This window comes from Numida meleagris, chromosome Z (genome assembly GCF_002078875.1).
Source record: "Numida meleagris isolate 19003 breed g44 Domestic line chromosome Z, NumMel1.0, whole genome shotgun sequence".
Taxonomy (NCBI): domain Eukaryota; kingdom Metazoa; phylum Chordata; class Aves; order Galliformes; family Numididae; genus Numida; species Numida meleagris.
In genome coordinates, this window is record NC_034438.1 from 19,877,180 (window position 1) to 19,902,532 (window position 25,353).

Genomic DNA, 25,353 nt, shown 5'->3' on the forward strand with positions numbered 1-25,353 from the left:
TGATAGTATAAAATGTCTCATTATTGTAGACCTGAAAAAGAATCAGTATTGAGATATGACCGTTAAATGACCAGAGTGTGAAATACGAGTAGGTAAACAGTCACTGATGTCATTATGAAGCTTACCTTTCTGTTAATAACATTTAAGTTGTTTTCAGGTCCACTTTCCATGTTCTGCAAAGATATTGTGAGTCTGTCCTCTTTCAGCTATTCAACTTGACTAAGCTTTCTCAGGAAAACCAGATATGCTTATTTAATAAATACTTATTTAGGCCTCCTGAGTTCCCATAGCCTTTCGAGCGGCTGAGTCTCACTGAAGTCTGTGGAAGTGATTTATGTGAATATCTTAGCTAAGGTAACGATTTGTTCTTTTGTTGCACTCTGTTCTCTTCAAGCGCAAGCCATCTGTAGCACTCTTTGGTTCATTTTGCCAGAAATTAAGTAGGGAAGTAAGGGAGAATTTGAGTTGTGTTGACCAAGTGTGAATAACTGTAGCCTGTTTCTATGTAAAGAGTATTAGATAGCCCATCTACTGGGGGTTTTGCTTCCTAGCAAAATCCTCTTCAGCTGGGTGACCTTCATAGGAGTACCTCTTTTCTTTAGTATCTATCTTAAGGTATTTTGAAAGATAATTTTTGGCATGTGAGAACAGAGGTAGATAGGCAGCTCTGTCTGTCTCAACAACTGATTAGAAGAACAATGTTTCTCCCAGTTCCTCAAGTTGTCCTTCTGTCAGGAAGGAGAGTAAATGCTATTACTTGTGTTCTCATCAGGTGAGTTCCAAGACACCTTTTGACTCTGATTAAGTAGGTTTTATTTTTCTCATTAAAGTCATTGGAAGTTACCCTTATGTCCTTTGAAAACCTTTGCTATTTTTTCTTCTGTATTTGAAAATTCAGATAACAGTTAAGTCTGGTAAAATGAAATATTGAACTAATTTATATGCTAATGCCTATAGGAGCTACTATAAATTTTAAATTCAAATTTAAATTTTCTGCAAGGAGTAATAGTTACTAGTTGGCATTTTTTTATTTGTAAGTGGCAGCTATAATCATATTCTTTGCAAACACAGTTGAATTTCATGTACAGTGGAAGATGCTGTTAAACTCAAGAAAATTAAAATACTTTCCATTACAATACACTTTTTTTCTAATTGCTTACTTTTGGCTATATAAACTTAATTTAGAGTTGTAGAATAATTACCACGGTTGTTTACTTGATACCTCCTAGTGTTTTCTTTTTTTTCCTCATTATTCTTACTTATTAAATAAATATGATTGCAGCTTCATTCTGCTGCCCACCAGTGGTCTAGTACAGTATTGTTTAGGCTAAATGTCAGAAGAGCAGGAGAAAATGAAGATAATGTGCGAATGCTTAATCCTTTGCTATTGTGCTCTAACAGCACTCGTCTCTGAATAAAGCTGCCAGTTGTATTTGTAGCTCATACTGGCTTCAGCATACTTATGGCATCTACCCAAACAGCATAGGTAAAAACTGGCAGAAATCCCCAACAGTCGATATAGTTGTATTTACAGTAGGAAAGTCAGCTGATCATACTGTTTGGGTGGCATTTGTGATAGCTCAGGATGAAATACCAGTGGGGACAGGATCTTACAGTAGAAGTCAGTCTATAACTTTGAAGCCTTGCTTGCTTGCACTGCTTCTACTGCCATCGTCACTGGAGATTACCAAGGCAGTCCTTATCTTGCGGTTGTGTGGCTGCTCAGTGAATGCATGGCGAGGGCAGCACAGCTAATGTCTGAGCAATACATGCAGTGTGTGTGGCGCAAAAATTTTTTCAAGCTCAAGGAAGGTAGATTTAGGTTAGATACAAGGAAAAAATCTTTTACAGTGAGGGTGGTGAGGCACTGGAGCAGGTTGCCAAGTGATGTGGTTAATGTCCCATCCCTGGAGACATTCAAGGTGAGGCTGGATAAGGCCCTGGGCAACCTGATCTGGATGCGGTGTCCCTGTTCATTGCGGGGGAGTTGGACTAGATGGACTAGACATCTCTTCCAAGTCTAAGAATTCTATGATGCTATGATTCTAAGGTAATAAAAGGGGGCCATGTTAGAAGTGCTGCTTTAATGACAGCTTCAGGAATAGACACTCGGTTCAGATAAAGGAGATCAGAGAGTATGATCTACTGTTCCACAGACTGTCACATTGTATGGAAGCATGATAATCACTAGATAGGTCAAGTTTGGGAACACAAACCTGTGTGCTACTAGCAGCGACCAGAGGATCTGCTGTGTTTTGTTTACTTTGAATGTCTCCATCTGTTGTGGGAGCGATAGTGAGACTGTCCTATGACCATAGCAATCAGCAACCAACTAAATATTTTCCAATCTAAATTATTGTATGATTCTATGCAGATTGGAGGTATGGATTCTACAACAAGTATCACCAGAGTTGAGAATACTTGCTATTGGCAGACAGCTGTGTAGTCCTGTCAAATGTCATTTAAAACTTCTCTTTAAATGATAGTGGTTTGAAAACTATACAAGACTGTTCTTTAGGAAAAAAAAAAATATATTTTTTTCAACAGTCTGAATTTGATCAGGTTGCATATCAGGCATGAGTATTCCAAGAATGGAGAAAGTTGTTTTGTCACAGGTGCTTAAGTAAATAGTAGGATGGGTGTTAGTAAGGTGATGTCATCCGAGAGTCATGTTTCAGTAACATTCTGTAGGAAATTGTTTGTGCTTCACTGTCACTGAGTAAATCTCAAGCAAAAATACAATGTTATTCCTCATTAACTTTGTGTTCCAGTCTGATACAGTTCTGCACGTATGCTACTTTGACAACTTCCATACTCTCTGAAGGTGTGCTTTGTTAATTATCCTATGATTAGAGAAATTTTTAATAGATTAGATTTATTCACTGTGAAGAGCCACAGTAAATTGTTTAAACTGCTGTCTTGTTGACTTCTAAAGCCAGAAGTGTATAAAATGAAAAATACATTAAAGTAATGAGGCAGAATAGATTGTTACTTAAAATCCTTTGGGTAGGATTTGTCTTGCCTGACTCTCTATGTCTGCAAGTTAAATACAGGTCTTAAAAAAACTAAATCTTCTAATAATCATCTTGGGAAGTATTGTTTCCTATCAAATTTCTTTTTCAGCAAAGTATTTTAGAACAGCAAGCATGAGTTAATTAATTCTTTTTTTTCTACTTTGAGATATAAACCGATACGCCGACGAGTAATTTGGCTGATTGGACAGTGGATTTCAGTAAAATTCAAATCAGACTTGAGGCCTATGTTGTATGAGGCAATTCGTAACTTGCTTCAAGACCAAGACTTAGTGGTAAGTGTAAATAAGTGATGTTTTCTTTTACATGAGTTCTATAAACACAAGTGATACGTAAATTCCATGCTTTTTGTAAAGGTTGTTGAAAACTCCATAACACTACCCTTCAAAGTCTGCTGTGCCTTGCAGAAAGTAATATGTCAGGAAGTTCTGGGAGAGTCCACTTGTGCAATTTTGGTAACAGTGGTAGGCATGAAACCAAATGTTAAGATGTTCGCTAGGTGCTAATTCTGGGAAAATGAATGTCAAAAGCAAATCTCTCTGCTTTTTTTTTTTTTAACAAAGTTGTGAAGTATCTTCTGAGAGGTCATTTATTAACTTGCAGATGCTTTGTGTAGATAAAACAGAGTTATTCTGTGATGCAGTCAATGCAAAAATACAGTATTTTTTAAGCATCAACATAGCTGTTCTCTGCTGGCAAAATGCAGTAAACAGCATTGATTGCTAAGCTGGTTGAATACAGCTCTGGAGTTTCAAGCAGCAGTTTCCATTTACCATCAGGTGAAGTTGAGAATCTGCGTTCCTATTTCTTTGTTTGAAACAGAGCTAATGTTTACCCAGCGAAGAAGACCAAAAATCCCACCAAAAAGTAAAAAATAAAAAATAAAAAACCTAGCTAGCTTGTTATTTAATTATTACTAGTTGGCAATCCAGCAGTTAATTGATTAAATACAGCTTCAGCAGAGCAGCATGGATTTCCTTGTTAATTATGTGACTTTTCAGCACGAGCTTTCCAGACATCTAGCAAGAAAGAACATGCCACTTGTTGAATTTATTTATTTGCTTTTTGTGTGACAGCAAGACATGAGTTAATCTGAAGTTAAACTCCTTCCCCTTTACAAGAGTTTTTGTTAAAGGCTAGATATTTTGTTTAATTTTTTCTTGACCTCCATGGTTTCACTTGAGTAATTTATCAAGGTAGTGTCTCGGGATGCTGCCAAATAAACTGTAGAGGATCCTAAAACAAAAGCAGACGAATGTGTCAGAGTAAACTAAACAAATTTTTCACAGGATTGTAGAACTCACACAACAACTGAATTATCAAAACAACAGATTTTCAAGTACTATGTGAGAGTCAGAAAGTTTAGTGGACACAAGGATGATGCTTCTTGACTTTTGTCTTTCAGGTCCGTATTGAGACAGCTACAACACTGAAGTTAAATATCCTTTTATTAACAAAGATGCTGGTTAGACAGAGTATTTTTAATTTTTTTTTATTAACAGAGATATTCAGAGTTGCTGGAAAATAAACAGCTTTAAACTTACTACCAAATTTTTTACGTTGTTATTGTTACGTATCTGTGAAATGCTAGCTTATTGGAGTCTTGTATCCATGTGTAATGTGTATTACTTTCCTTAATGGCTTTTTACCTGTAGATGACTTTGAGTTCAGAACTGACCAGTTCTTACCGGTAAGATCATTTATATAGATGTAATCTCATGAGCTGGTATATTTATGGTTGGGCTAGATGATCTTGAAGGTCTTTTTCCAACCTTGGTGATTGTATGATTTATGGAGGAAAGCAGGAAAAACAGTATTATTTCCCATTTTGTTTGTGTGTGTGTGTGCATTTACTTGTAGTTCACATAGGGCAAAATATGTGAAAATTCATGCTGCTGCTCTTAATGTTGTTAATGTGCAGTATTCAGTCAGACAATTCTACACCTCACTATTGTGTGACTATTAGAATTTCCTGTTGTCCTGTTTACTGATATATATACCATGTGTTATCAGGTGCTAAGGTTTTTCATATGGGTACAAATGCTGTCTTTAGCAAATACATCTCATTTCTGGTCTAACTTACTTTCAAGTATGTCTATTTCAAACAGTACATTCCAACTTGCTGTTGCACGTCAATACTAAGTATAGATGTGTTGTAGTAGTATGTGATGTAAGTATGAAGTAGATGTGATGTAAGTAGTGCCTTAAAAACATAGATTCGTTGTTCTCATATTTTGTTGTTCCTTACAGTGATTATTGTTGCTGGCATTAAGCAAACAGTGAAATGCTAGCTATAAATACAGCAAAGATTTATTTTCATAATTTAGATTCTGCAAGTGCTTTGCGTTCTCACTGCATTGTGACTTATGTGTTAAATGAAATTCTTTTGAGAGCAATCAACCTATTCCAGGACTTATAGTATAGATACACTCTGCTTTTTAAGGTGTCTTTTTCAGTTCAAAATCTAAATTTTACCTGCTGACCCAAAAACTGGAAAACCATAGCTTTGCTCTGATTCAAACTGTGCATTTCTTCTGTAGAGATTGTCTTTGGCTTTATGGAATTTTATTTATGAAGTTGTGGTTATGCTTACTGAAACATGAAAATGATGTATGTTCACAATGATTACAGATTTCAACTGTTAAATAGCAGTGTATCTGATTTCTTTCTCTTGTTTAAGCTGTGATTGTTAACTGCATTTTTCCAAGTGAAAAAATAACATTTTGCACACTTTATGACTGTCTTTTGGAGTTCATAAATGTCTTAGTGTTATAAGCACACTGAAATACTAGCAATTCATATCATCAGTTGTATTTTTGATTATCTAGTGCTTAATTATTTCTTTTTCTTTCAGTATTTGGAATCCATGTTTACACTGCTCTTTCAGCTACTTCAGGAAGTAACAGAATGTGACACGAAAATGCATGTTCTTCATGTTCTGTCTTGTGTGAATGAAAGAGTCAATGTACAGGTATTTTTTTTTCCAGACTTCAAACAGCATTAGCTTTGTACTAACGCCACAGAGAACTTTTCTTAATGCTTTCAGCTTGTACAAAATTAGTAGAAAAATATCATTGGCTACTAGACGGGTTATAGTTATGGTAGATGCCTGTAATGTTTACTTTACTTGATTATCTTCTGATTTTCAGTTGTCATTTATCTTTTGTGTAATATTGCTTTTTTTTTTTCCATTACTACTAATCATTTTAAATTTAATATTCATGTTTGGCATTGACTCGCCTGTTGGAGTACAGAATGAATTCTGCTGCTTATTTTAATGTAGTTCTTACAATTCTGAAAAAGTTTCTACTTTCTATTCTAATTGTCTAGTCATATAAATTTTGGTTAGGGCAAACATCTGGTCATTATGTAATCCAGTGCCTGTGCACATCATGATTAATGTCGATTCTTCAGGACTGTTTCTAGCTGTACTGTGAAAAGTCTCCAAGGCTGGGAATTCTGCAGTCATTGTTTTGGAAAGAAATACTGGCATTTCATTCTAACTGTGGAGAAGAGCTAGCAGGTGGCTGTTGTTTTAGGAGGAAAAGTGTTAGTGATTTGCACATGGTTTTTGTTTTTATTTGGGGGGAGGAGGGGAGGAAGGGATCTCTTCAGGTGACAGTGAATATTGCAGAGGCTGAAATGGAATATATAGGCTTTAGAATTATTTTCAGTTTCTTTCTATGGGCCCTTTCATTTTTGTCTTTATTGCAGGGTAGGTGTAGCACTCTAGGGATTCTGTGCTTCTCCCTGGAGCTGGTGTTGATAATTAATGTAGTGAACAAGAATTTAGTGGGAAATGTCACATTTATTGTAATTCCTATTTAAAATTATGTATAATTTATTCCAAATATTTGTCTTATTTTTGATCTATATGGAACCATTTACAAAAAAAAAAAGCAAGAATAGACATGTATTTTCACATTTTTGAAAGCTTCTTGAAAATAATTAAGTGATCATGATGTATAGGATATAATTCTGTATTTAAAAATTCAGAGACATGAGAACAGTTAAATTTTGATGTTACTTTTGCAGCTACTGTATTGAATATGAAAGACTTTTGTGTTACCAGAGCATGAATATACTGTTACAGCTATAATTTTTGGGAATCACTGAATGCTTAATTCAAAAAACAAAGCAGAACACAGAAAATAAAACTAACTTGTGAATTGTTCTGCTTAGAAATGTTAAGAGAATAGAAATACATTTCTAATGAATGTTAGGTGACTTCATGGGTATTTTTGCTTGAAGTTGAGAGTTTGTCGTTCTTTACAGAAGTCCTTTTTTTTTTTTTTTCCAAAAACATGATAATGTTTTAAATGTAATATTATAGCAACTTCAGATTAGTGTCCTAGTGTGGACACCTAAGTGTGTTTGAAAGTTCTTGTGCAGTGGTATTCTGCAACCACATTTAGATCTAAAAGCATTATTTTTTTTCTTCCTGGGAGTGCTTCTGGTCAGTAACTGTGTTGTAAGGAAGATGCATATCATAATGAAAAGACAACATCCTCAGTTATCAATTTAAGTTACTGTTTGTTTCCTATTTTCTACATAAGCGTTATTGTCATCACTAGTTTGCTATAGATTCGATGTTGTATTTAAACCACAGTTCAGTCAGAAATCAGCTCAATTGCATAGTAAAGAATACAGTGTTCTCAGAAGAGGAAAGAGGAGTAAATAAAGGCAGTTGTTGTATTTTCACTATGACAAAAGTAGCTCTTAAATCTCTCAGAAGTAATGTTGGGGGTAAATTAATGACTTTGTTTCACACATTAAGAAACACATTTGTGTACTGAATTTCAGATACGACCATATGTAGGATGTTTGGTTCAGTATTTACCTCTTCTTTGGAAACAGAGTGAGGAGCACAATATGTTACGGTGTGCCATTCTAACTACCTTAATCCATCTTGTTCAGGTAAGATGTCAAAAGCGCACAAAAGTTGCTGATGTCTCCTTCAGTATTCCTGAAGGAGACTTGCCTACAGTCTGTATGTATCATGGTTTTTTACATTTATTTATATAGTTAAATATGTAATATTTAGATATACTTTGTTTTTAAAGACTATTACTAAACGCTGATCAGTCTTAGAATAAAAACATGGTGTTGTGGTAATGGAGATAATCATGGCTAATTTTAAGTATTCAACTGTTTTGCTTCTTGGGGTTTGTTCAGGAAATGCAGTTCTGTAATCAAATTTGCTTGTGTTCTGGAGGATTGAAATTTTGATATTGTAATCTTAGAATTGAATGTCTTTTATTGTCCATCAAACAGCAAGTTCTGTCTTCCTTTGTTTCCCGCATTAGGAGTTTCAGTCTCTTCTTAAGCAGAGTATATGGTTCAGACTTGATTCTGCAGTGCATTGCATCTCTTTTCCCACTGTGTTCCATTCAGCACTCAGAGATTCAAAATTCCTTTTTGGTTGCATGTTTTATGTGGAAAATAAGCAGTTTCTGGATCACAGGTCAACGTATGGGTCACCATAACAGGCCACAGTGTGACTTTTTAAAATTCAGGTTTCAATTCAGCTTATCATCAAATGTTTGTTTAAATTGCAACATTTTGTCTTAATGTCTTTGCAAGTTTTCTTTGGCATTAACTAATTATGGTTCAACTTGTATATTTAGCATTCTGACCCTTTTATTGTTACCATTTGTTTTTACCATTGTCTTTTTACTGTACAACCTCTATATGCTTTTTTATTTTTATGTAGCATGTGGGAAAAAATGCTTCATCTCTTCGTAAATTTCCCGGCTTTTATGTTCTCTTCTGCTTTGTGCTTGAGTTATATGGAATAGAGATAATAGCAGCTTTGAACCTACTTTGTTATACAATAGATTTGTATGACATGCAATTGTATTTATATTTCAGAGTTTTTGATTTTTTTCTTCTTTTGATAATTCATCAATGCTCATAAGCTTCACTTTTGAGTATACTTGAATATCTCCTCTTTTTCAATATGTTTTAAAATGAAATAGTCAGAACTATCAAAATGTCTGTTAGCAGGGACTACTATCACCTTGCCTTTGTTAACAAGTACATCTAAGTGCAATAGTAAAAAAGTAATAATACTGGGAAGAGAGGTGAATGGAATGATTCTTAGACCATTTTCTTCTCCTGTAGATTTTCTAAGTGCAATAATAAAAAAGTAATAATGCTGGGAAGAGAGGTGAATAGAGTGATTCTTAGACCGTTTTTTTCTCCTGTAGATTTTTTGATGATCTCTTTTTCAGCATGTTGTATTAAACTTTCTATTGCCAGAATACACTGCTGCTATATATCAACATTAAATTTCATAGAATCATAGAATGACTTGTGTCAGAAGGGCCCTCAAGGATCATCAAGTTCCAGCACCCCCACTTCAGGCAGAGTTGCCAACTACTAGATCAAGTACTAGATCAGGTTGCCCAAGGCCCCTTCCAATGTGGCCTTGACCACCTCCAGGGACAGGACATCCACAACCTCCTGGGCAACGTGTTCCAGCGCCTCACCACCCTATCGTTTTATCTGTAGTTGCTTACAGTTGCCTGTAGTTACCTATAGACTGGCTTTTCAAGACCCCGAGAGTATTTTGGGTGGTGGCATGGGGCATGAGATATTTTTCCAGACATCTGGTGGTTGCTTCCACCATCGTAAGCACATGACATTTGCCATGGTGACTTTGTCTGATGTAATCCACCTGCCAGCCATCCCAGTATTTATATTTCAGTCATCCTCTTCCATATCAAGGAAGTCTTACCTGCTTAGCTTGCTTACTTACAGCATGTTTCACATTCACGGATGACCTGAGCAATAGCATCCACGGTCAAGTCAGCTCCTTGATCCTAAGCCCATCTAAGTGTTGCATCTTTCCTTGATGGCCTGAAGCATGTTGCCAGTCCAAATATACCTAAGCGTCTTCAATCTTAGCAGCCCAACCCACCTGCTGGTTGTTCTGATGTTCTCTGGTGGCATGACTCTTGGGTACATTAGCCTCTACATAATGTACCTTTACAACCATGTTCTCTACTCGGGTAGCTTCTGTAGTTGCCATTATAGTTGCCTGTAGTTGTTTCTTAAGCAACATTTATCTAGTTCACTGAGTGTCTTATGGTTCTTAAAACACAAGAAATCTAGATGACTTTTAGACCCAGATTTTGCTATATAATTATTAATGACTATACTATGTAACATTCTACCTAGAATGGGTGTTACTAGTGGTCCGTAGTCAAACAAGTTTTGACCTTCTGGGAGGTTTAAATCCTTGATGGTAATTTGCCTCTCTTCCCTACTTTTCTGAATCCTAATACTCAGAACTATAAATAATCTAATTCCTCTACAGACTTGCTTTAGGAACAGAGACAAAGAATTTTGAAGGCTTATAAAAATTATTAGCTGCTTTATCCATAGATGGTAGTTAAATAAATGAATGAATTTCCAATCTGTGAATAAAAAGATACAGGTTATTACTAAATAATCATTACATTTGAAATAGCTAGAAATATCTATGCTGTTGGCAATAAAAATATGAGTAAAATGTAGTAGGTTAATTAAAAGAATTTAAGAATAAAACAGTATATGGCTATATTGCCTGCAGAATCCATACTATTAAGAACTTCCTTAATATGAATAGTATGCCATCCCATCTTCTCCACTCTATACTCTATTGCATAAAAGATGTAGTAGAACTAGCAAAGATTGAGAAGGGGTTGTAGAATGTAGACCAGTATCATCAATACAGGAAGAGACTGAACGTGTAGGCAGTGTTTAACAGGGGGAAAGGTTTGCTGAGGGGATATTATTAGCAGTCTACAAAAACAGTAACAGTGTAGCAAAAGTGATTTATACATTAAAAATCAAGGAAAAAATGGTGTTCTTTTAAAAGCCAAGTTAGTTCAAACAAAGTATATATTTTTCTGTGTTATATAACTTGTGAAACTTTGTTAGTGGCCTGTAAGGAGGCCAGAAGTGATTGAATACATTTATGGAAGATTCTTCTACTTCATTGTTGCCTTTTTTTCTAAAGATGGAAGTTTTTTGAAAATCTATTCTACAAAAGCCTTAACTGAAAAACAACAGTTTACAAATATCTGATAAAACTATTAGTAATTACACAAAAGTAGCGTTCAGCTAGGCTCAGTTTTCTCAAGTAGTGGTATTGCAAAATAGCCAGTAGTTTCCAATTTAAGAATTCAAACCTTTGTAAAAATCATTCAACCAAAAAACAACAATAAAAACAACCAGAAACCTGTTATCAATCTGTGAATCTTTGTTTGAGAACAAGAACAAAGATAAATCCTCCCCCTGATTCTCAGAATATATAAAAAGTTTCAGAGTGTGCTAAGATCCAAAGATTAACTTCTTTCTTGATGTTTAACATAATTTAGGCATTTACTCATTTGTTATTTGTGAGAACTGTGGCTTTTCTGAGAAAGAGTATGTGAATTCTGAGAAAGAGACCAGTGAATATTGTTTAGGGAGGTGTTTTGTTTAGAACTTTTTTCTTGCAGACTGTTGATAAGCTGCTCATTCCAAAAACAAACGAACAAACAAAAAAAAACCTTGCATAATTTTCTGAAGACTTGTTGAGAGAAAACTCAAGCATTTTCATATATGAAATGAAGTTCAGTGTCTGATGTCTTAAATGGATGTTTACACATGTGAATAGAACAGTATCACAGATCTTTTTCAGTTCTATTCTCAAAATGCTTAAGTTAAGGTTTCTGAAGCATTTAAGCTTTCTAAAAATTGTTATTTACTGTTACAGGGCCTGGGAGCAGAAAGCAAAAATCTCTATCCTTTTCTACTTCCAATTATTCAGCTAAGTACAGATGTTTCCCAGCCTCCACATGTCTATCTTCTGGAAGATGGTTTAGAGTTGTGGTAAGAATGTTCTTTTTCAAATTCTAAGTGTTTAATTTTTTTTATATCCCCAGAAGAAAAGAAGGAATATAACTCTTAATACAGTTAAGCCTTCTGTTTATGTTCTGGATGACTTAGCTCAACATCATCTTATATTTTCTCAGAAGAATCGAAGTTAAGAAGTCAATAAAAGAAGCATGATTAACTAGTTCAGTAGGAAATCCATTTTCAGATAGTTCGTAGCAAGCTATGGTTTTATATTGATGATAAGCAGCAAGACAAAGCTGAGACTCAGTGTAATGTGCATACTGAACTAACAATTTGACACACTTGACTTGAGCACAGTAACCCAATGACTGTCAGAACTGGTTGATGGAAGAGATGCTGGAGTTCACATGGATAAAATGCAGAAGCTACTTTTACAGGTCTCATGCTCTCTGGTGACTGAAGATAAAAGGCAGCCCTGTTATCTGCTTGCTGTAGGGCTATTTTGCTAATGCTTCTGATGCAGCTGACATTCTGAAGGGAGGAAACTGTTATCTAGTCCAAATTCAGAACATTATTATTTTCCAGTAGAGTAAGCATGTATTGAGCTTGTCTTGAAATAGAAAGGGATTCCTGAGATCTGATTTGTAGATAAGCATTTGTAGTTCAAATGCCTAACCCCAAAAAGATCTATTTTATGTAAGGCAAAAGTAAGGTTTATAATGGTGTTGGTGAGAGGGGAACAACTTTGAAGTGCGTTACTTAAGTTTCAGTTCACAATATTTAAGACAAGATATAAGATATCAGATCAGGACTTCCGTGTTACTGATCTTGAGATGATTATTCCAATGCCTATGCTGGAGATTGTATACATGCTATTTTAAGATGTTCCAGAGCAGGCATGTCCAACCTGTGGCCCACATGTGGCCCTGGACAGGTAGTAATTAGCCCGGTCCCCTGTTGCTGCACAGTCATAGAGACTCTTCCCCACCAAGCGGCCTGGACCCAGACGGGGTGCCCATCACTCAGCAACAACCAAAACATCGGCCCATGTTCTAGAGCATCAGAGTGATCTGGCTGGAGCTGGCAGACGTAGATGGGACTCTAACTGCTTTCTAAAAGAAAAGCAGGAGGCCAACTAAGATATTTACATAACATAGAACACTGTATAAATTCAGTAATCCCACACCTAGTCTCTGAACATAAGCTGGAATACGTTGCTGTGGCTTTAAGCATGAATTTAATACATACTCTTCTCAAATGTGAGGAATTTTAAGCTGATATAAATTGTGGGACCATATAGTTCTGGTTTTATGGTAATCAATGCATTATTTTAGGCCCCAAAAAATGTGGGGGAAAAAATTAGTCTTGAACTGTTTGCCACCACAGCTGTTCCTTGGAAGTGTGTAGCACTGCACATGCTGTCCTTACAATAGCAAAACACATCAGAACAGTGTTCCTGTTCTTGACAAGAGCCAAGCCTCTACCAATACTTATGCTGTGAAGAGCTTACAGTAGACTTGAAATATGCTTCAGGCAATTGTTACGCATTATTTGTGGTTCCTAGAAGGTACAGTACTTTACATCTGTCAAAGCAATTAGTTAATGTTTTTGTAAATCATATAAAGCATTTAATTTCATCTATTCTTAGGTTAGTGACATTGGAAAATAGCCCATGTCTTACACCTGAGCTCCTAAGAATATTTCAGAACATGTCAGCCCTTCTTGGTGAGTCTTTTACTAATAAAATTTCTGAATTTTTTCCTACCACTAGGGGTGTTCATGCATTAAATAATGCCACTGTGGGTGCAAGAGCTAAGGAGTTAGCAAAATTGTAACTATTCAGAAATGAGGAACAGGCTTTTGTTTGACTTTCTTATCTTCTTTAATATTTTTGTGTACTTGCTGGAATTGTGGGTTGTTGTTTTTTTTTTTTAAATTAAATTGAAGCTTCTTTGTACCAAGGAAACAAATTTCAGTTTGTCATTTGAGATTTTTAAAGAATTCCTGAAAATTTAACACAAAACTTGCTGAGTTTATTGATACGGATTAATGGGGTATTTTGCTTGCTCTGTGTAAAACCAGTGATTTCCAGTCTGAAGAATTGAAGTTTGAATTAGGCTTTCCATTATTCAGACAGTAACTATGTAGGAAGTTTTCAAACACTACAAACTTTTGAAATTGTGTTTGGCAAACAGCACTGAAATTAAAAACAGTCATTTTGCCTTGTTCCTTGTTCTGATTAATAAAAGTTACTGTATTATGCTGATAGCATAAATAGTACAGTTAAGTTAGGCCAGCTTTCCTTCAGGTGAGGTTTTGTACAGGCTTTTGTCAATATTTTTTCTGTCAGAGATGGAGTTGAGTGGTGAATGCACAACAGCCCTTGCAGTGTGTAGTTATAAACCAATTTTCTTCTGTACTACTTTACTTCTTGATGGTTTTTCTGAGAAACTTTTGTTTTCTGAGTATCCTGTCAGGCAGAAATTTTGATTTCTGTGGGCCAAAAAAGTGCATCCATTGGCTGGAAAACAGAAACCATTTTGGTACGTACTGGCCTTCAATTCGCTGTTATTTATATCAGGGGAATCTGTCTGAACTACCTCCACATATCATAAATATGACAACGTGGTGTTGAGATTATACTTTGTTAAAACCTTGTAGTTATAGAAATGACAGTATTTCTAGTATCCCAGATCCTTTCTGAAAATGTGTTGATCAATGGTGACTCTGCAAGTTAGTTATAGAACTAAGACTTAGTAGTTATTTAGTAGTTTCTCCAGTATACAAGTGGCTGAAACTTAAAACATTTAAGAAAAATCACTCCATCCTCATCCTTCCCACCACAGTGATGTAACCGTCAGAACAAGGTAGTTTAACTGGGAAGGTTTGTTTTGTTTTATTTTCCAGATACATCTGAAAGAGGTTTTCATATTCAGTTCAGAGCCAAACTTAGCACAGGTGGGATCTCATGAGGGCAGACTATAAAAGAATTGCTAAATGTACTACCCAGGCTGATATATTGGAATCTTTTGATGAGAGTGTTGGATAGATTACTTAAAAAATAGTCTCTTTTCAAGTCAAGATATTTAAATATTCAAAATGAGTGATAGCAAGGCATAACGTGTGCAAACACTGAGATATTAACATAGTTGTGCGTTCAGAGTTCTTGAGTGGCCTTGTCAGACAACAGACATCTTTCTTCTTTTCCTTCTCATTATAAAGAGAATTAACTGCTCAAAGTCCCTAGAACTTTTTCAGTGTTATAGTGGATAACCAGTCATGTTTCTGTCATAGGGTATTTTCTGTAGAAACTTTGCTTCATATACGTCATTAGATGTAAGCCACAGTTTCGTACAGACTGTGCGCATTTTAGCTGTGGAACACACACCAGTTCTTAGCCACCTGCTGGTGCTTGTTTAATCTGATAAGGAATTCTAACCAAAACTTTTAATAAAATCTTTTCCTGTTCTCTCTCTCTTTTTTTTTTTTACCAGAATATTAATTAAAGGTGGCAGAACAGGACTCTGCGTAATTCACCAAAAAAAGTCTATCTCTTAGACTGTTTTTAAGCAAACGTAGCAAGCTGTTGAAGGTGTTTTGGTGTTCTGTTTTGTTCTCAGACAGTTTGTTCTCAGAAGGTTGTTGTCTGTCTCCACTAGCATGAAACTCCTTGTGAAGATTGGAAACCTTTAGTTTTGCTACCAATTCTGTTTTTGTTCTGGAGTGTTTTTTTTTAACAGTGTTTCAGATGCTGCCTGAGGACATCTGTTTCTTCCTCTCTTTCTTAAAACTGTTGCTGTATACCGCCTCTTAAATCTATATGTTTTCTTTACTGCAGTACTCAAGATATGGCCTAATGCTCAGTGTGTTTTAGTCTAGAAGCTCAATGCTATTTGGTTTTGTATCTAGATCAGAAGATCAGGCCTGCAATCATTACTTCACTCATTCTACTCAGCATTTGCTGACTCAAATATACTGATGCAAATAGGAGAGATGTTTTTTCAGTAGTTGCAGGTCTCTTAAGCATATGTTTCATTTGTTCTGTCTTCAATATCTTCTTAGCCAACTATCACAATGAAAACTTCATTTTCATTTTTTTCTTGATTAGAATTAGGTTTTGAAGTCATATTCTTGTGGTTCCATCTGAGACAATGATAGCTGAACTTGATAATCTCTTTTCTGATTTTCCCGTCAGGGAGACAGTACTTAGTCTAACAACTTTTTTTTCTATTTGTAATCATCTGGCACCTAAGTGCTATATGAGGAAAATCATTTTAGAAATGAACTATTTTCGTGGTATTTCAGTTTGAGTATGAGTTTCTGAATTGTAATTTCTTTTTCTTTTCCAGAGCTGAGTTCAGAAAACCTCAAAAATTGTTTTAAGATCATCAATGCCTATGTTTTCTTATCATCAACTGAGTTTTTACAGGTACGTTGCCATTTTATAAATGCCACCATAGTCGAACTGGCAAGCTACTGTTTTTTCCTTTTTTAAATTTTTTTTTAAACTCATGTTGGGAAGCATCAGTCATATACCAACATTTTTACTCTTGTTCATTTCTGTATTTATAAGCATGTTATTTGGGTGCAAGCTCTTCATGGCACATGGTGAACACCCAATAGAATCAGATTTCAGAAAGATTAGAATTAATGTGACTAATTAAGTAGTTTCCTTCCTGAAAAGGTCCTTTGCAGAGTAGTAGTTGTTACTCTGTTAACAGATTAAAGTTATGATCGTAAATTCTATCAATAAATGAACAAGAGACATTATGCCATGTCTTCAGTCCTCCTCTGTTAGAAAATTCACTGAAATTGTTTTGGAATTTATACACAGATATAAAATATATAATAGCTTATTTATCTTTTAATTTCAGACATATGCTGTTGACTTGTGTCGATCATTTTGTGAACTCTTAAAGGACATAACTACTGAAGGTCAAGTTCAAGCTTTAAAGGTAGAGTACTGAGAAAATGATAACTACTTAGATATACATCTCTGACGATCTGCATTCTTGCAAGAGTTTTGTCAGAATTAAGCAATGTTTTTAAATATGGTGAATGTAGAACATGTAGAAGAAAACAGTTTATTTTACACTCTGTATTACCGGAGTCAGTAGCTTTTTAAACTACGCATAAAGTGTGTGTACTGGGAGCGAAGTAGACGTATATTAAAAAAAAAAAAAGACCCTACATGCATTATTTTTACCCAGAGGAGGATACTGTAATCCCAAACAGAGCACTGTAAAAAATAAATAAATAAATAAATAAATCACCTGATATGCTGTTCCTGTACCATCTCTATAATGCTTTCTTTAAGTCATATGATTCCACGGTTTTTTTTCTTAATATAATTCTAAATTAATCTGAGCCCTCTTTATAGATGGATTTAGATTAAGAGTCCATGAGATCTTTCCCACTTTATGTAGATTACTAAAGAAAGGAAGTTAGTGAGGTCTTGTACCCCTATGAAAGTGGGTTTTTCTAGAGCATGGTAGCAGCATATTTCAACAGCTATGTGATCAGTCCCTATGTGGCAAAGGTTATCTTATGCTTATAAAACCTTGAGGACACTGGTGCCACAAAACAAGAATTGTGTTTGGATCCAAGTAACCTGATTTAATGTGTGGCTGTCACTGCATTCATAAAAGTTGAAGAAGCTAATCTAGGCTGTTCAATTCTAGTTGAACTCTAAAATAGAGAGGACTACCAAAGCGTAAAATAAAAGGTGTTCACACTTATAATTGGATAATGAAAAGACAAAATTTATCGGACTGATTAGTTACAGAAGTTGTCCTTGTTTTTTAGCTTGTTTCAGAATTCAGAAAAAAATGTTTACTGTTACTTGAATCAGAATGCACCATTAAGAAGTGATTTGACCCAAAAAAAAATTTCAAAATTGTTCTCATGTATTATTAACCTTAGTTCATTTAGAGTGTTTCTAATCTTCATATGAAAAGGTAGATACTTGCCTAATTGCCATATCTAACCCTCCAGATCCTGAGATTCTTCTGTACCCTATAAGTCATTATTGATCCCTTTGGTCATACAAACAACATTGGGAGCCTCTCTGGGCAGCCTGTTGCAGTGTTCTGTTAGCCTCACCATAAAGAAGTTTTTATTCATATTTAAGTGGAACCTTCTATGTCCCATCTTGCACCCATTGTCCCTTGTCCTATCATTGGATGTCACTGAGAAGAGCCTGACTCCATCCTCCTGACACTCACCCTTTACATATTTATAAACATTAATGAGATCAACCCTGAGTCTTCTCTTTTCCATGATAAAGAGACCCAGCTCCCTCAGACTTTCCTTGTAAGGGAGATGCTCCACTCCCTTAATCATCATTCTGGCTCTGTGCGGGACTCTCTCAAGCAGTTTCCTGTCCTTCTTGAACGGAGGGGCCTGGAACTGGACACAGTATTCCAGATGTGGTCTCACCAGGGCAGAGTTGACGGGTCACCAGTGCGGAGTAGCTCTTGTCTCTTCATCTCTGTCAGCAGTTTCTGGGCCAGTTCGGCCTGGTTCCGTGACTGTTGGAGTGGGGGGCCCACAGACCCAAGCCCCAAAAGAGGGAGAAAGCGGAAAAGTGGAAAAGGTAGGGAGATGGGCCTAAAAACAAAACAGCAGCAACGAGCTAAGAGAGAAAACTAATTTACTAAACATCCTATCAGAGCCTTACAGTATATGTGGTTTTAAAGGTTCAATTACAATTTTTATATGCACTTTTTGTCTAATTTATTTTTGTTCTTAAGGTCGTGGAAAATGTCCTAAAAGTAAATCCTATTTTGGGTCCTCAAATGTTCCAGCCTCTTCTGCCATCAGTGTTCAGGGGGATTATAGATGGGGAGGTAAGAGTCGCTAAACTTTTCTTCACTTTTCTTCACTTTTCCTTTTGACCAGGGAAGTACATTCCTTTGTCCAGCCCAGCTTACTCATGATGAAATTTCTCTTTTTCTCTAATTTTAAGAACATCTGGTAGATTTTTGACAGGTATTTTAAAAGTTCGTACATAGTAAAGTAGTTGTAGAAAAATTGAACATACTCATCACCAATTTTGTGATCTAGTTTTTATTTTAATGAAGTGCCACAAGTCTTATTTTGCTTTTCCTTCACTATTAACACTAAAAAGGTGCTATGATTACACTGGTAGCATTTAGTCAGATTCTTTATAGATGTTAAGGCATTTTGTCGTGCTTTTTTTAAAAAAATGATATACTACTTTTTAAGTGTATATGCACCAGAGAAAAATACGGTAGGAAGAAGATTGACTTGACCTTCTTTTTCTAATCGACATAACTAATATGAAGAGCTGAAGAATGTGAGAAGGCTTTGTGAGATGGAAGCAACTTTCTGATTTTGTTTATGTAGATGTCATTCTTCTTTCTCTCTGCATCCAACAAATTTGCATGTTGTGCAGAAAACAGTAAAATCTAATATGCTTCAACCTTGCAGTGCAAACAGGAGAAAAAAATTGTTCTACTGGCAGAATCAGTGAATGAAATTCTCTGTGTTACTAACTTTTGATTAAAAAAAAAAATTCCACTTTTTTTCTTTTAAGTTGAAGATCTTCTCATGTCAGTATTTGACTGTTTTTGTATCCAACTAATACTACATAGCTATTTAGTTTTTGCTGTGCAAAACATATGAAAAAAGACTGTTTGAACAATCCTTTGTCTAGATGTTCTCAGGTATGTGTTTGCATTTTGGTTTTCAAGTAGGAAGTTCTGCAAAATCGTTACTGCTGTGTTATTAGACGCTGGATTTATCTGTAGCTTTTTGTAAAATGAAAAATGACAACAAAAGATAAACTAATGTTCATTACTCTATGTGTCTTAGGTTGCAACTATTTCAAAATTGGTTTTAACAGATTCTTATAGGTTCCCTCAGAAATAAGTGACTTCAGAAATTCTAAGCCTTTCTTAATATAACTAAAATTGTAAACAGTATTTTTAAACCATAATCAGTTTTAAATGTAATGTTCTAGCAATACAGTATGTTGCTCATTTTTAAGATGTAGGCTTTTTAATATAAATAACATCACCTTGCATGTTGTGGTAGCTATTTTGGAAGAAGCAGATCCTAGGTTGCCATAGTTTTCATATTGTGTCAGGAAATTTTCTGTTAATGATAGCTCAATACTGTGTTTTGAGATAATTTTAAATTGTAATTTATAATTTAAAATACATAAGAGATGCATACAACTATTTTCCATATATTTTTGTGCTGTATGTTATTTTTTTAACATTTAATTGAACTATAAATGCTCTTTGTTCTGGTTGATTTTCATTTCAGAGATACCCAATGTTGATGTCTACTTATCTGGGGGTCATGGGTAGAGTTCTTCTACAAAATACAAGTTTTTTTTCATTGCTTTTGAACCAGATGGCATGTGAATCAGGCCAGGAGGTAAGGGTGTTTGTCTTGGTGTTTCAGCTGGATTGCTCATGGAAGTCACATTCGTTAAACTTGAAAGAACTTATCCCTGTGCTTTACATGTTTGTTCTTCCTTATTCCAAGCACATTACCTTTCTCCTGCTTTGCTCCTTCTCCTGAACATCTTGTAACAAGTTTTCCATGTTCCTGCAATTTGCTTAAAACGTGTCATGAGAAATTTCATGCAGTCTGTAAATTCTCTTCCTGCTGCATCACACAGTAAACCATATAAGCTTGTTTAGTTTGCATTATGTTGCATGGTGAGAATTTATTTTTGTCCTGTCTTCAAGGGTTTTGCACCAGAGATAATGGTTTAGTCATCCTTCTGTGATAGATCCTAGGAACAGTTGGTTCAGTGTGCTCACTTTTCAGTGGAGTTCCTTTCCCAAAGTGTTTTGCTATGTTTTGTAGAAAAAATTATGAATTTTCTTATCCTAGGGTCTCAAACATTCAAAGGCAAGACTTTTTTAATCACTACCAGTGAAGATTGGGGGAAAAAAAAAAAAAAAAAAAAAGAGTAAATTTACACGTTTCAAGATTCTCATGTGATAACTGTTTGAGTAATTCAGTGTTCTGGCTCTGTGTTCTGTCTAGGAATTAAAAGCATTTCTAACTTCGAGGTTACAATAATAAGGGGTTCAGAGCCTCGAAGCACTATCATAAATAATTTAAGAAGAGGAAGCAAAACCAAATTCATCTGTTGCTGTAGCTTCTGTCAGGTATACATAACTGTTTCTCATTGCAGTTGGACCAAATTCTTGGTAACATGATTGAAATGTGGGTTGATCGGATGGATAACATCACTCAGCCAGAGAGAAGAAAACTTTCTGCTTTGGCACTGATTTCACTTCTACCTTCATTGAATAGGTGAGAGAATTTGAAATGCTCTAAAAAGGATACTTCAAAGCTGCTTAAGGTGGTTTATAAGACCTTTCACAATTCTGCACATTCATATTCAATTATAAGTGGTTTTATTACATCTTTATTTGGGGCTAAAGAAGCTTAAAATACAGAATTTTCATGCTACATACCTTGTATGGAACCTCACGGCAATATACCTATAAACTTTCTTCTGTTTCTTTCAAAATGTAATTTAGCAAGAGTGAGGAAACAGCACAGTATTTTATTGCATATTCTCGTGTTAATATTTGACTAGCTACTTCTCTCATCTGTAGTTGTTTTATTTGGCTGATTTGTCTTTTGGTGTCCTTTCCAGGGAGCAGTATTTGTTCAGTCCTGTTTTAAGTTGAGGGCAGATCTTAGTATTCATCCTGTTTTTCCACTTTATGACGTTGAGTGGAAGAGTTGCTGTGAAAAGCTAAAAGAGTTTTTGTGCTGTTTAGCAAATAGCTTATCATATTCCCATTTGGCATGGTCATTAGTGGATAAAGGCATAAAAAAAATTATTAAATGAAAATTCTGAATAGTGTTACTCTGACATTGAAATTGTCACTAATGGGATTCTTGTGTAATTCTTGTTTAGATAAGAGTTCTGTTCATAATTATTTTCACATTATTCTTGTCTGCTTTAAAAGTCAGAAATACAGTATTGCATGAGTTTGTTTAATCTGACAAATTCCCTGAAAAATATGAAGTATTTTCCAATAATAACTTAAGTGTTTCTTACAAATCACCAGGATAGACATCTAGCCAAAAGTGAACCAAGCAACTGCTTTCAGAAAGCTATTTTGTTTTTCAGTAAATGTAAATGTTATCACATATTTGAAACATTTTTTATAAGTTGTTTGTTAAAATCTAAATTGCTGAAATACGCACCTATCTTTCTACGAAGCGCTTTTCACAGAGAGGAAGGAAAAGAGTTTGTTTGGATAACGTTGTTATTTTGAACTACCTTAAGCTGATCTGAATTTCCTGCGGCATGAGCCAGTTATTTCTGGCAGTTCTCAACATAATAAAACCTCTGCGAATGACGATTTTATTTTTCAGATATTCAAATTACTTAAGAATGCTTATTCTCCAGTAAAAACAGCTTCTTTTTACTGGACGTATCTCTGTAAAGGCTACAAACATTTTACTGGACAAGTAATAGGCTGCCAGAGCCAAACATCAATTCAGAACAAGTATGTGAAACTGATTTTGTCGAGTGCTTGATCTTTCTACTGAACAGTGTGAGTCATTGTTCCGGACATTTCAGAGAAATTACATTACATATGCTTGTTGCATCTCACATCTGAAGCTTCTGTTAAAATAAAATTTTTGAAAATTACACTTCTTTTGCAAGCCAATTTGCATTGCTTAAGCAAAAATATATTAAACTACAGTATTTAAGCTGGATATTATTTTTATTCATATAAACAACCTTCTCAAGAAAAGATGAGTAATTTTTCCTTTTGAAATACCTTATTAAGTAGATTCCTGATTAGGTATTTCTTCAGATATCCCCAGCAAGTACAAGATTTCTCAGCTGCAGAGGCAGAACAGGTTTTGTGTCCTGAGGATGGCAGCAAGGCTGGCTTTAGGGATAAAATGTTGGTGACTGTTCGATATTGTACCTCTAAACTGTATAGTGTTCATTCATTGTATTTAAGTAGTTTTCTAGTTAGTGGTCAAGTTCACAAGCGTATGTGGATGGACTTGGGACTTTCTGCATTTTTGGTGAAGTGATAAGTACGATGGGAAATAGCTGCAGTGCAGTTGCAACTCACAGTTGTTCTCAGTCCGGTCGGTTGGCTTAAGCAGGTTATAAAGTGACAGTTTATTAGCTAAACTATAGCTTTCTTGTGTAGGCAATATCATTCAGTTGTAAGCAATGACCCCTTCCATTTATCATGTGTGCATATAGTCCATCAGTCCAGCATCCTGTTTATCTTCCTGCTCGCAGCTGCACATTGTGGTAGGTTTTAGGAGTTCATATAAAAAAAAAAAAAGAAAAAACAAAGTAGAAAGAGCAATGATTGTGTTTCTTTCCTGAGTTCTGTGTTGCAGCACCTTTTCACTTAGCAGTAATTTCCTGGTTTTGCACGTTTGTTTTTTGCATAAACTAAATGCTACCCAATTACCTAATTATTTGCTTTTGCTATCTGAATCTGACCACTCAGATTGTTAGAATCTTTTGACTGAGACATTCTCCACATTCATTTTTCTAGCTTTTTTTTTAAAAAAAGGATCTTTATCTGATTTGAGTAACTGTAGTGTCTAGCAAAAAGATTCAGACAGCAGGGTTACACTTAAAGAGTAATGTTCTCTCTGTGCGCGACACCTGAGGGGGAAATACATGCAGGCACACAATAGCTTGAATGTTGATGGGTGCTTTTTATTTCAAAAAGCATAGAAGGATTTTGATGGGAGAGAATCACGTCAGAGCTAGGATCTGAGACGTGAGAGGACCCAGCAACCAGCATTCCTGAGAATGAATACATTCCCAGATGTCATTAATTCTTACTCAGATTTAGTCAAATTCTGGTTGTCTAAAATCTTAATTGTTTGTTTGTTATCCCAGCGTTTCAGGAATGTTCTGTTAATAGAGTACATGTAATTGAGTTTGATTAGATATGCCCTTGCTCCCTAAAACAGTGGCTACTGAACATGATCAGGAGTAGCGGTGTAAGTCACTGCTGTGGCAGGGGCTACATTTTAAGATAAATTTCTTTAGCATTCTATTTCTTGAGATCAAAGTGGCTAAAATTGTTCCTCTTCTCATACCTATAAACTTGTGGATGTAATCAATACACTAACTTTGTTTTTGTCCCTTTGTGTAGCGTTAGTATTACGTAGGTCCCTCCAAAAGTAATGCTTCCTATTTATTTCTATGGTAACTGCAACAGATGTTAAGAGCACAGTAACATTATTTGATAGAACAAATTGTCATCTACGAAGCACTATTTTTCAGTATAGTCAACGCCATTAGCTGTGCATTTTTGGCAGCAATGAACAAGAGCCAGTATGCTGTGTTGGTAATAACTGCACCAGCGGAGGTGACCCACTGTTTCACAGCTGCTGTGATGACATCATTCTTAGGAAAACGTTTCCCGAGCAAATGGAAGTCAGAAGGAACCAAATCTGGACGATACAGTGGATGTGCTAGGACAGTCCAGCCAGTATACTGTTACTGTTACAGGAAACTGTTACCTTCAGCCTTGTATTGGATCAGTAGGTCCTGACAAACTTGGATATGGTGTTCTTTGTCTTGCTGCACGAGCATTCATGGAATCCAGTTGATACAGACTTTTTAATACTCCAACATAGCCACCATTGTTTCCAACACTTTGAAGTAGATATTCAGCTCCATACACAGTTCCCTGGTCACGATCTGCTGATTTGCATTATTGAGCTGATTGAGATACTCCTCATTTGGTTGTATGACAGCTGTGCCTGGTGTCCAGTATGTGGCTCATCTTTTATGTCGCTGTCACCGGTGCTGAAACACGCCACCCACTGTATGACCCACTGTATGACTGTGCTGATATCCACTGTTCGGTCTCCATCGTTGTTCAGCAAGTGTCACTGAATGTCAGTGGGTGATGTTTTCTTTTTCACATGGAGGAATTCAGTTCCACACCCTTGCTTCTTACACACTTCCATGTCAGATGCCATTCTGTCAGACTGCCCCTCTGCTGCCATCTGTCACAAGGCAACAAAATGTAATGGAATACTGGCACGATGGTTCAACCTCTACTGCCATACCACCAACATCTGCTTCTGACATTGTGAGGCAAAATAATAAAATAGGAGGCATTACTTCTGGAGTAGCTCTCCTACTACATTTTGGAACATTGTAATTCCAAATAGTTTATAATCTATTTTTCAAATCGGAGGTTGTTTTAATTCTTCCAGTTACTATCTGCATGTCTTGTTAGAATCCAACTGACACTGAAAGGTACTAGGGAGCAAATGGAACATTTTAGCCTCTATTAGGAAATGTAAACAGCAGATTGGAAAAACAGAGTAACGGTGAAAAGCTTAGCTTAGTGTGTTCCCTAACTGTAATCATGGGTAGCTTTTGTTGCACCGTGTTGAAAGATAAGCGCTGCTCTTTTGCTGGTATCATTATTGCTGTGCTTTTCATTCATGACAAGAGGATTACCGCCATTGCTTTTAC

At 35.7% G+C, this 25,353-nt stretch overlaps 1 protein-coding gene across 6 annotated transcripts in view; it reads left to right on the forward strand.

The window, feature by feature from the left end:
* Positions 1-25,353, forward strand: part of IPO11 (importin 11) — a 76,453-nt gene that overhangs the window by 27,720 nt on the left and 23,380 nt on the right. For 4 of the 6 annotated variants that reach the window (XM_021380378.1, XM_021380377.1, XM_021380382.1 and 1 more), the window contains 13 exons: positions 3,181-3,307; positions 4,438-4,471; positions 4,682-4,722; positions 5,887-6,003; positions 7,836-7,949; positions 11,779-11,894; positions 13,510-13,586; positions 14,339-14,404; positions 16,211-16,290; positions 16,736-16,816; positions 18,614-18,709; positions 20,154-20,267; positions 21,040-21,161. In XM_021380378.1, coding sequence (XP_021236053.1) covers positions 3,181-3,307; positions 4,438-4,471; positions 4,682-4,722; positions 5,887-6,003; positions 7,836-7,949; positions 11,779-11,894; positions 13,510-13,586; positions 14,339-14,404; positions 16,211-16,290; positions 16,736-16,816; positions 18,614-18,709; positions 20,154-20,267; positions 21,040-21,161 — 1,185 coding nt within the window. The remainder of the gene's footprint in view (positions 1-3,180; positions 3,308-4,437; positions 4,472-4,681; positions 4,723-5,886; positions 6,004-7,835; positions 7,950-11,778; positions 11,895-13,509; positions 13,587-14,338; positions 14,405-16,210; positions 16,291-16,735; positions 16,817-18,613; positions 18,710-20,153; positions 20,268-21,039; positions 21,162-25,353) is intronic. The other 2 variants (XM_021380379.1, XM_021380381.1) reach the window with 1 other exon arrangement.